General features: G+C 33.2%; 1 protein-coding gene across 3 annotated transcripts in view; it reads left to right on the top strand.

Moving 5' to 3' along the window:
- Window positions 1–12,136, top strand: part of STK3 (serine/threonine kinase 3) — a 296,968-nt gene that overhangs the window by 212,834 nt on the left and 71,998 nt on the right. For all 3 annotated transcript variants that reach the window (XM_058275773.2, XM_058275772.2, XM_071207934.1), the window contains one exon: window positions 10,195–10,370. In XM_058275773.2, the coding sequence (XP_058131756.1) occupies window positions 10,195–10,370 (176 nt within the window). The remainder of the gene's footprint in view (window positions 1–10,194; window positions 10,371–12,136) is intronic.

The following is a 12,136-nucleotide window of genomic DNA, read 5'->3' as shown; positions in this document are numbered from 1 at the left end:
GAAATCATTCCTTCTATTTGACTAAACTACTCAGGCTTCCCTTTGTCTATTAGCTTTTATTTTGCCTTCATTAGAGATGGAAAAGAGCTGGTCACTATTTCCTATGCAAGAACCTTTCATATATACTTGGATACTTATTAAACTGTTCCTCAGACTTTTCTTTTCCTGGCTAAACAATTTCAGACCCTTTAACTTTGTGCGGGTGTTATTTTCTAAGCTTTTAATCTTTTTAATGAAAAACCTCTAGAACTTCTTCACATTGTTTGTATCCTCCTTTGTTTTAAAATAGAGTCTGATGAAGTTAAGAAAAAGCTGGATGTCAGAAGCTTCTGTATTAACATCCTGTTTTGTTTTTTCATATATTCATTCACTATACTCCTGACAACAATTTAAGGAGATTTCCAAGATCATTAATCAGGTGGAATATCTACCTCTTAAATAGAAGAGTAAATTAGATAGTATTTGTAAACCACTTTGATGTTTAATATGTTATGCTGAAGTTATGATTTATTTCATTCTCTACACTTTAGTATATTTGTTGTAATTATGCTGAAAAATTCAAAGTAAAAAATGAACATTTTGTTAAAGTAAGCATTTTAAAAATTCTTCTCTGTATTTCATTGTCCATGAAGACTTCTCACCTGTTTAGAATTCATTTGCAAATTAAGAAAGTTATGAATAATTATGGATCAACTGCATATTTTCCTTAGGTACTATATTCCACATAATTTAGATTCTTGCATAGTTCTGGGGAATGCATGAAGGAAAGGACAAACAGCTCAGCCATTTTTGTTACAATTTTACATGCACAATGGGACTGAGTAGTGGTTATTTCATTCTTTATTGCAAATGAGTTTTTCATTTCAAGCAAGTAGTTGAAAGAATTGGGGGAAAAATTGAACTCGGTCATTTTGAACATTAAAATTTATTATCAAAATAATTTTTTATAAGCTAGAGTCATAATTCAGCTGCCACTGGAGGAATTGATGTCAATTTTATGTGATTATTCTTTCTCTGTTTAAAAAAAGTATTTGCCATAGCAACCACAATCACATATGGCAATGGTTACTATCTTAAGATTTCTTCATCACTCACTTTCTTGTTGAAGGGCCCAGCATTTATTTATTTTATTTATTTAATTTCTCTCTTTCTCTCTTTCTTTTTTTCCTTCATTCAGTACATTGTAATTCAGAAACATCATCCTCTCTGATCCCACTTCTGTGAGCATGCATCTCCCTGGAGACTTGACTACACTATAGGCATGTGTTTGATATTGTGTAAACATTATTGGACAATCACAGCTGCCCTCTGCCATTAACCTTTTTTTTTTTTTAAAACAAATCACTTCTCTTCATACATATTAATAAAGCAGACAATTCATCCAAAGTGAACTATTAGTGGTATTTGGTATAATCACATAGTTGTACATTCACTTCAATCATTATTAGAGCATTTTCATTATTTCAACTATAATAGACGAAAAAAGTAAGAAAATTCTTCACCTCTCAATCTCTATATGCTTCCCCTGCCATACGTAACTGCTATTTCTGACTCTTCTCATACTTGTATTTATTTATTTTTAAGCAGTTTTATTGAGATATATTCACTTATCATTTGATCTATCTGATATGTATAACAATCAGTGCCTTTTAGTATAATCATAATGTTTATGTAATCATAATGTAGTATAATCATGCACCACCCCAAAAGATTTTAGAACAGTTTCATTACTCCAAAAAAGAAAAACCCAATACTCCTTAGCAGTCATCTCTCAATCCCTCTGTCCTTCCCCAACCTTCCATAACCACTAATCTAATTTCATCTTTATAAATTGATTTATATTTACATTTTATATAAATGGGATCATTCAATATATAGTACTTTGTGTCTACACAAAGCATAATTTCACTTAGCATAATGTTTTTTTGGTCTGATATTAACATCTTGTCTTGTAGTATTAACATATATTAGTTCAGTTTCAAAGAAAAACCGTCTTATATATGCAATTTTACCCATATTTATATTTCACATGTGGTATTACTATGCTATATATTCCCATGTTATATTTTTCAGCTTTCCTTTTAGTGATATGCATGACCTTAGACTTTACCTTCAAACCACTTTCATACCTATCTAATAGTACTGCTAGTTACAAACATTATGTTGGGCTTTCACCTTTTCTATTCATTTCCAAAGATTAACACTCATCCTTTTTACCAATCTGTACAAGTTAACCCTCAGCTTTCCATTCTCTAATCTCATTCTATTTTCTGGTGACCTATATTCAAGTTATTAACTCCATGAGATTACACAATATATTTAGTTCGTAGTAGTACAATCATAGTATTTCTCCTTAGGAATTAAACAAAAAAAATTATTTTTAAAATTTTCCTTTTTTTCACAAAGATATGTTCCAGATGTTATGCTGGATTCAAAATTAAGCAAGGAAAATTATTTAGAAATATAAGAACACATATTTGAATTAAAATTATATGTAAAATATTGTTATAAAGTCATTTGAAAAGAAAATTATAATGGAATAGACTGCCTTTTTTATTTAGGTTGATTTCTGGGCTTTTCTGAACTCTCTGTAACAACATTTATTTCCCACTTAAGGATGGGTTATTTTCCAAATTTTTGAACAGGAACTCTAAAGATGCTAGAGGGCATATAGTCCTCACAAGATCTCTCTGACCAACTCTCCACCTCAGGTTCGATAACAGGAGTCATGGAATTCACTGAAAGCTATTATACTCACAGTTACAATTTATAACTGGGAAAGGATACAGATTAAAATCAGCCAAAAGGACAAAAGCGTAGGACAGAGTCCAAGAGAATTATCAAATGTGGAACTGCCCTAGTATTCTCTGCCTGGAGTTAGGCCACCTTATTCTTTCAGCATCAATGTGTGACAGTATGCATGGAGTATTGTCAGTCAGGGAAGCTCACCTGATCCTCGGTGTTCAGAGTTTTATTGGGTTCCTTTACATAGGTATGAACGATTGATTGCGCATGTAGTTGATCTTGGTTTCCAGGCTTATTGAATACCACATGGCTCATGCCCCCATCCTAAGACTAATATGGGAATGGCAAACCCTTGCCCTAAATTGCATTGTTAGACTATCCCAAGGCCCCCAGGCAAACAAATCCACTTATATCAGGTGTAACGTACCAAGGGTCCATAGATTACCTCCCAGAAGCCAACAGTAAAGTCCAGACCTTCTCTTTGGCTAAGCCCACTTCTTTACTACACAGTCGGTTTATGGGTAGCCCTAAAAAGGCCCTTAAAACTATAATGTTTCTTAAATGCAATGAAAATTGAACCACTCTGCATAATAGTGGATTTTAGATTTCAAATTGGGATGTTCTTCCAGTAAATATTAAACTTGCTCTCCTTCTCCCTCTTCCTACATCCTCTATTTGGGAATAGAAGTTTATCACTTAGGGACTGAATTTGACTCTCTATACCAGATAATCCAAATAACAACAGCTTAAACAAAATAGGCTCTTTTTCCCCCCTCATTTATTAATAAGATGTCCAGAAGCAGAGTGTCCTGAACTGGCAGAGTGATTTCATGATGCCATCAGAGATTCTTTCTGTGGTGCCATCTTTAGGGTGTTACTCTCATTTCCTTCTTACAGAATAATGACAAAATCCCCAGCCATCAAATCTGTGTTAAAGGCAGGAGGAAAGAGTAAGAAAGAAACAGAAGGGTGGTTGGTCCCTATATTAAGAAAACAAAACTCTCCTAGAAACCCTCATCTAGTGTATCTCTTGACCAAAATTGTGTCACATAGCCAATCCTACACACAAGCGAGGCGACATTTTATCCCATATAAAGAAGGGAGGGATTTTGGATGTTAGGCAGACAGCTTTGGGTCACTAGGACATTAGTGGTAGCTCATACAGCCTGGGATAGAAGCTCCTGATTGGAATGGGATTAGCAGCAGGCATGGGATAGAAGAATAGATTCCTGCAGTGGAGTGATACCTCTATCCAATTTCCTTTAGCCACCCACAAGCAGCGGTCTTCTTTTTCCCTCTTTTCTGCTACTACTAATTTGAGATTGGGATTTTATTTCTTTTTGAATTGTTACGGAAAGAATAGTATTTGTCTTTCACCCTTTCCTTACTCTTCCTATCTCTAAAGGAAGTTCTCTTCTCGCCTTACTTTTTGTTGTGGAAGTTTTTATAAATACAATTTTCCCCACCTTATTCACTATAGGGAAATAGCAACTTTAGAAGTTTATTTTTCTCCTTCTCCTTCTCAGTGCATTCTGCTCCTCCTAATATGTAGGCTGTATTAGAGTAGCAGCTCTGTGTATTGTTTCTGGTAGGAAAACTTAACCTTCCATTTGTCCCTGGAATGCTTTGGGTGAATTTTCTCAGCTACAAAGGTCTGAATTATGGTTAATAGTTATCAATATCTCATTGATATTGATAGTTATCAATATCTCAAAAGGTCCTTGACTGTTTCATTATAGCACAAGAATATTGGTAAAGATTCTAGTGAGAAGAAAGAAGACTCTGGCTAGAGTCTCTGCAGTGAGGCCACTACTGAATGTAAGGAGAAGTAATAAGAGTAATCTGGGCCTGATATGCTGTAGGGAGAGGAGGAGGATTTGGGAGGAACAGTGGTCAGAGATTAGGATCTTTGGGAATGCTGCTTTCTTCAATGGATTAGTAGTACCATAAATGTGATGTTTTAAAACCACAGCACCTATATATACTAAACTTACTTTTTAAAGAATGTTACCTAGAAGTTTGCTTCAGCAAAACATTTTCTATACATTTACCAAATGCAGTTGATAAATAATGGTGATCTTTCATGGGTTTCTTACTTTCTAAGAATTAGTTCCCCCAAAAAAACATTTTTCCTTTCCTCCGATTCCAGCTTTACCACAGAAACATTGATAACCCACTAAATGTTAAAGTTTTGGGAATTTTTTTTTTTTTGAGTGTTACTCTTATCAAGGCTATCTGATGAAAACTGGAACTTAAAACACAAACAAATATGGAATCCTATTATGTAATTATTCCACTCTGAAAAAAAAGAAAAAATATTCAACAAAGGATTCTTTTAAAGAATCATGTCTCACCCCTCTCATTCTCTGCCTGTATGATTTGATTTACTCAAGTATTATGTAGAAGATCTGTGTAAATTGTAATATATAAATATTTTATTTATTCTCATAAAAATAGAGGTGGCAAATAACTGAGATTAAATTCCGGGACTCTATTTTGAAATAAAAGGTTGCTATATGATTCACATTTCAGTTCTGAAGATGTCTTGTAATGATATGGGCCAGAGAAAAATCAAGGGTACTTAAAACCTGTTGAAAATATTAATGGAATGTATGTGTTGAGTCCAGATGTCAGTAATGTAACCTTGCCAAATTAACTAATTTCTTTTTTGACAATAGGAAATTTCAGGGAAGAATCTTGAAGATAAAAACTCCATAAACACAGAATTTTTAACGTTAATTGGTCATTGAAACAATATGCCTTGTCTTGTCTCCTTTATATTTTGTTCATTTTTAACTAATAAAGAGTGTTCTGACCTGGAAGCTAAAGTTAACATTAGCCATTAATCTTAATGAACTGACCCTTACGAGTTCCTTTATTGTGAGCATTGTACATAGAATATGAAGGTGTTTTAAGTTCTAAAAGTTTGCTATGAATATTGGTGTTTATATTACTCTAATTTTAATGGAATGTTTCAGTATGTTTGCCGGGTGGGTACCATTTGGGTCCCAAGTGTCTTGTCGTACTTATTTTAAACTGTGTAAACCCTGAGCAGCTCTAATTGGAGGAAGAGTCCTTATATAAACAGTTGTATTGAGGAGTCTTTATTTTTTCACCAATGTGTTCGTATTCTGAATATCAGATTCCTTTGGACTCTATGGATTCTTCATAATCATAGTAGTTATAATTTCTCAAATTTATCATCACCAGTAATAGTTGCTAGTAATAGAATAATAATAGCTTCTACTAATTAAAAAATAATAGTGCTGAAGGCCACATGTTCTCTTCCTAGTTCCTCTCCTGGCTATTGATACTGATCATTTGGGTAGACAATCAGAAACATTCATGTATGGCCATAGTTATTTTCTTATTTGTGAAATTACTTGGGTAAAGAATTTGGGTTCCTTCATTTAGGGAACTTATAGTTCAATGAAAGGTAACAGACAAAAACATATTTAAAAGACATAACTCATAGGCTGAAGAAAATAAAAGTATGTATTAGTTTTATTATATAATTATTTTAGTAATGTGTTTACATTGTATAGTAATGATTCATTTGATCTTTGATTAGGCCAGACCATCAAAATCCCCATAAGAAAGTGAAAAAGACCTCTGAGTAGGTATTTAAAAAAATAAATAAAAAGGGAGCCAGTGTGGTTTGGTGGTTGAGTGCCACTTACAACATATGAGTGCCCAGGTTCAATCCCTGGCCCCAGCGCCTCCGAAAAACCACAACAACAGCAATGAAAAACTAAAAACACTTACAAAATAAGGCTTGCACATGTACAGAGAAAAGCTTGGATAACTTTAAAAATTGGTTAGCTGAAGATGTAATCAGTATGAAGTCAAAATAAATTTTGTTTTGACAGGAAAATTATTTCATTTCAAAAAGGTTTTTTTTTTTTTAATGAACAAACAGGATTGTTAACACCCCCTTTTGTATCTCCACCAAAACAAACTCACCTAAAAGCCAAAATCCACCAACTAATACACACTGAGACCTGAAAGCTGGAGAAAAGAAAGAAGAGATAGGATTCTTACCTGACAGCTTTGTCTTCCTCATCGCCCCCTTTTTTTAATTTAGAGAATTCTACTTGCCAGTTCACCACATTGAGTAGACATCAGTTAAGTTTCATCTCATATTTCTAATGACTAAAAATAAAAGTTTTAGTATTGCATTCTTTTAACCAAAATTACTTTAGCTCACCCTGAGCCAACAATGTTACTTAGTTGCCATAATAGTAAATATAGTTTTAAGCTGCATTAATACCATTACTGCATCCAGAACCTCAAATACCAAAGTGCATTTTAGATTGGCCAGATCACCATTAGGAAGATTACATTTCATTTTAGAGAAACATTGAAGGACTGGAATGCCTCCATAGGCAAGTAAACAAAATGATGATGAGTCTTAAAAACGGGTCACATGAAAGGAATAGGAGATGGTCACCTGAAAGACAGCTAGAACAGGAGCCATTATATCTGTCCTCAAATATTTGAGGGACTAGTATATGAAAGAAGAATTTATTTGGAACACTGAATGTAAATTGTAGACAAACCGATTTTATGTTCACATAAAAAACACTTTTTGTAACTTAGAGTTATCCAACAGGCTTTTTGTGGAGAGGAGTACTTTCCATCACAGAAATTTTTAAAGGTTAGTAACTTACTGTCTGGAGAATTGTATAAGAAATGCCTTCCTGGTGGCCTGTAGGATATTTATTTGGAACCCTAGGTCTTTCAGGAATCCAGTTTGAAAACCACTGATCAAGGCAATACCAGACAGATTAAAAATCTCATTATTCTGAATATTTATTTTTACTTTAATCACTCAGTGTTATAATAACTTAAAGAACAACTGATTTAAAGTGATAAACTGTATAGAAGTAAATTATATCTTACAAAAGTTAATAACTACCTCTTATTCCGTATATTTTCTCATTGTTTCTTATTTTTTATAAGATACTGTTGATATTGAAGGTAAAAGGATGGTAAAAAAATGGCCCTTCCCTTATGGAGTACACAAAATAGTGGGGGAAAAAAGAGAACCTTGAATACCCCTGTGTACAGTTCAGTGTGATAAATTCTAAATGAGAGGCATGTCAGAGGTCTTCCATATCCATGGGAGGCCTAATTCTGCCTGGAACAATCTGAGGAAGTACTCAGAGAAGATAGTACTTGATATGAGTTTGAAGGAAATACTATATGAAGAGAAGAACATAGGCAGAATCATAAAGAAGTGAATCATTATGGGACCTGCAAGTAAGTCTGTCAAGTTATACATCTTTGGGGGAGTGGCAAGAGATGAAATTGGAAGCTGGAGCCAGATCATGAAGTACCTTATATCCATTTTTATATGGATTTTTAAGTTTGTTTTTCCTTCTATAGAAAATGAGCAGCTGTTGAAAGATTATAAGCAGAAGGATGACATGGTCTGATTTGTGTTTAGGTCACTATGTTGACAGTATGGAAACTACAATCAAAACAAGGAGACTAGAAGTAAGGAGACTAATTTGGAGTGTGCTACAGTGGCCTAGGCAAGATATGATTAGAAACTAAACTGACAGTGACAATGATGGATAGAGAAAAAGAGTTAGGTTTAAATAGCTATATTTCATAGTACAATTTAAAAGACTTAATGAATGAAGTTAGACCCCTACCTTACATCATTACAAAAATCAACTCAAATGAATTAAGGACCTAAATATAAGAGGTAAAACTGTAAAACCTTTAGATGATAGCATAGGGGCAAATCTTTCGTGACCTGGAATTCAGCAGTGGATTCTTAGATATGATACCAAAAGCACAAACAATAAAAGAAACAGCAGATATTGGATTTCATAAAAATTTAAAACTTTTATACATCAAAGAAAATCATCAGGAGAATGAAAAGACAACCAACAGAATGGGAGAAATTGTTGCAAGCCCTATATCTCATAAGGGCTTAATACCTGGAATATATAAACAACTTCTTCAATGCAAAAGCAAAAAGACAAACATCCCTATTACAAAATGGCAAAGAACTTGAGTAGACTTTTCTCCAAAAAGATACACAAATGGCCAGTAAGCACACAAAAAGGTGTTCAACTTCATTAGCCATTAGGGAAATACAAATTAAAACCAAAATGAAATGCCACATGACACCCACAAGGATGGCTATTATTTAAAAAAAAAAAAAAAAAAAAGGCAAGTTTTGGGGAGGATATAGAGAAATTGGAACCCTAGTGGTGGGAATGTAAAATAGTATAATCATTGTAGAAAGCAATGTGGTGGTTCCTCAAAAAGTTAAATATTACCATATGATCCAACAATTCCACTTTTAAATATACACCTAAAGTAAGTAAAAACAAAGTCTCAAATAGGTACTTGTACAGTAGTGTTTATAGCAATATTATTCACATTAGCCAAAAAGTGGAAACAGCCCAAATGTCCATCAACAAATGAATGGGTAAAATAAAATGTGGTTCATATACACAATGGAATATTATTTGGCTGTAAGAAAGAATGAAATTAGACACACAGCAATATAAAGGAACCTTGAAAACATTATGCTCAGTGAAATGAGCAATGCACCTAATATTGTATATCACTTTTAAGAGATGATTAGAAATAGCAAATTTGCAAAGATAGCAGATTAGAGGTTACCGGGGGATGAGTGCAGAAGGGAAGGGGAACTGTTTATTTGTATATATTTAAAAAGACCTAATGATCAATTTGGTATTGGGAAAGTGAAGGGTTTGGGTTAATAATCAAGTTTAACTTTGGAGATTGAGTAAATAATGCTGACTTTAGCAGAGATAGGGTATGTGAGAGGTTTGAAGGGAAAGATCTTTTATTTAGCTTTAGAATGGTCAAGTTTAAGGTAACTCAAACTCACCTCAGATGGAGTAGTAAGCAGTTAAAAAGTCAGATATAGAATTTAGGAGAAAGATCTGAGCTGGTAATAGAGTTGGGAGACTCTTAAAAGCATGATAGTTGAAGCCATGGAAGTTAGAGGAGGAGGTGAAATCAGCTAAAAGACTTTGAGGAAGCAGACAAAGAGAGAGAAGAGGAAGCTGAGGAAATCCTTACAGATGGTGGGACACGACAGTAACTATGCAGGCTTCATGTTAAAAAAAAAAAAAAACTTAAGGTTTTAAAATTGACTTTGACCAATTTGAAATGCATCTCAAATGATTTTTAATGAAATTATGATAAAGACTCTGCCCAAACCCTGAAATGTTTCTATAATCGAAGGATATTTGGGACCATTGCATATCAAAGACCCTTGAATTTTGTTTGGATGGATAGTTTTATTTTGGTTTTCATTTTTATTTTCTTTTCCTTCGTTCTCTATGCAATTGATTATGTTGTCATGAATCTGACCAGTGCAAATTTATTCTCTTGCTCAGTAAAGATCATACTAAATGTAAGAGCTTATGCCCTCCTTATGTTCTTTGTTTACCTAAGGAAATGCAACTTCACCACAAGTACAAAGACCATCGTTCATGGACTACTTTGATAAACAGGACTTCAAGAGCAAGAGTCCTGAAAACTGTAATCAGAATATTCATGAACCCTTCCCTATGTCCAAAAATGCTTTTCCCGATAACTGGAAGGTTCCTCAAGACGGAGATTTTGACTTTGTAAGTATATTTTAATTCTTTCATTTCTGTTTTCTCTTTTATTTTATTGTCACATTGAAAAGTATAGTTCATATGTATGTGTGTGTATATATATAAAGTTATAGGCTGTATATTAATATTCAGTATTTTAGCTACATATTTGGGTATGTGAATAGCAAAAATTATATTTTGCTTGTAGAAATGTACTTTCAGACTAATGTAAATAATATAAACAATAAATCATAGTCCACATTTAGGGAAATATTTAGGACTTTTAAAAACTAAAATGACAACTGTTTCCAAAGATATTGTTAATAATGCAAATACAACAGTTATTAAACTTAGTAACCCCCAAATAAATGAGAAGATTTATGATGTAGATTTGAGAAATTTACCTTAACTTTGAAAGTTAACTGAATTAGTTCCTATTTGAGTAAATGTTATTTCCACTTGGCTTGTCGGAAGAAATAGTCTTATTCTATGTCTAGTTAGTATATAAATATCAGTATAAAACTGCAGATGTATAGCTTATTTTGTTACATTTTCTGCCATACTTCTTAGTAATTCTTTTAAAGAATACATAGAGTACAGATGAACTATTCTAAAGCAAGTATTGTTTTAGAAAAAGTAAAATATTTTTATGGAGTAAATTTTTGCATTGGCATGTTTTTAATAATAATGTGTTACTTTTGCATATTATCCTTTAAGATTTTTCCACATAAAACAACTATATTTCTTTATAGCTATACTTATAAATGTTTATAAATAAAATAAATTTCAGACATGTTTGCTTAGACAACATGCCTCTGAATGCTCTGGGATTGTAAATATTTTAAGTTTTATTAAGTACTTTTCTACATATATTAAAATTGAGCGTTTAAATAATCATAATAAAATTTCAAAATCTCTCCTAAATAGATTAGACACTAATTACTAGCAAATTTTAGCAATTTTAGCCTGAAAACAACTGTATTATCTGCTTATTGTTTTTCAATTTTAAGGTTAGGAATTAGAAACATAAAATCTCTATTTCTGTAGTTCTAGCAGGATTTTGTTTTAAGCTATCTACTTTAAAATATATGTATAAATTATTTAGACCGCTGACATTCAAGCTTTAAATCATTAATGAACATGATAAATAATGAAGAGTATTTAGCATCAAAGAACTGTCTTGTCTCACTTGGAATAAATCTTAATAGCCTCTAGAAAACAATCTGCAATGAGGTGCCAGGTCATGAATAAATAATTATAGTTAAGAAATAGCAAATAAAATGATTTAATTCTGTTTCAGTTCTTGCCCCACCCCAAAACTTAATGACTTAATATGACTATTTTGTTCGCTATAATTTTGTTTGTCAGCTTGGGTAAGTTCAGCTGTATGGTTCTTGTGCTAGTTTCACCTGATAGTGATGACAATCATCTGACAACTTGAGTGGGACTAGATGGTCTCTAAGATGACCATCTAGTCACTCACTAGATGGTCTCTTTAAGATGACCATCTAGTCACTCATGTGTCTGGCAGTTGTGCTGGTTGTTGGCCGGGCAGTGCTTCCCTAGCAGGCAAGCCTGGGGTTTTTTAAGTGGTGGTAGCAGCCTTCCAAGAGGATGAGAATAGAAGTCTCCAGGCCACTTGAGACCTAGACTCAGAATCTGTATGATGTCACTTTTGCCATATTCTTTTAGTCAAAACAAATCACAAGGCCAATCCAGATTCAGGAGATGTGGAAATAGGCCTTCATGATGGGAAGAATAGTACAGAATAGGTCACATTGCACAAGGCTCTGTGT

Source organism: Dasypus novemcinctus, chromosome 14, assembly GCF_030445035.2.
Source record: "Dasypus novemcinctus isolate mDasNov1 chromosome 14, mDasNov1.1.hap2, whole genome shotgun sequence".
NCBI classification, from domain to species: Eukaryota; Metazoa; Chordata; class Mammalia; order Cingulata; family Dasypodidae; genus Dasypus; species Dasypus novemcinctus.
This window is presented reverse-complemented; position numbering and strand designations above follow the sequence as displayed.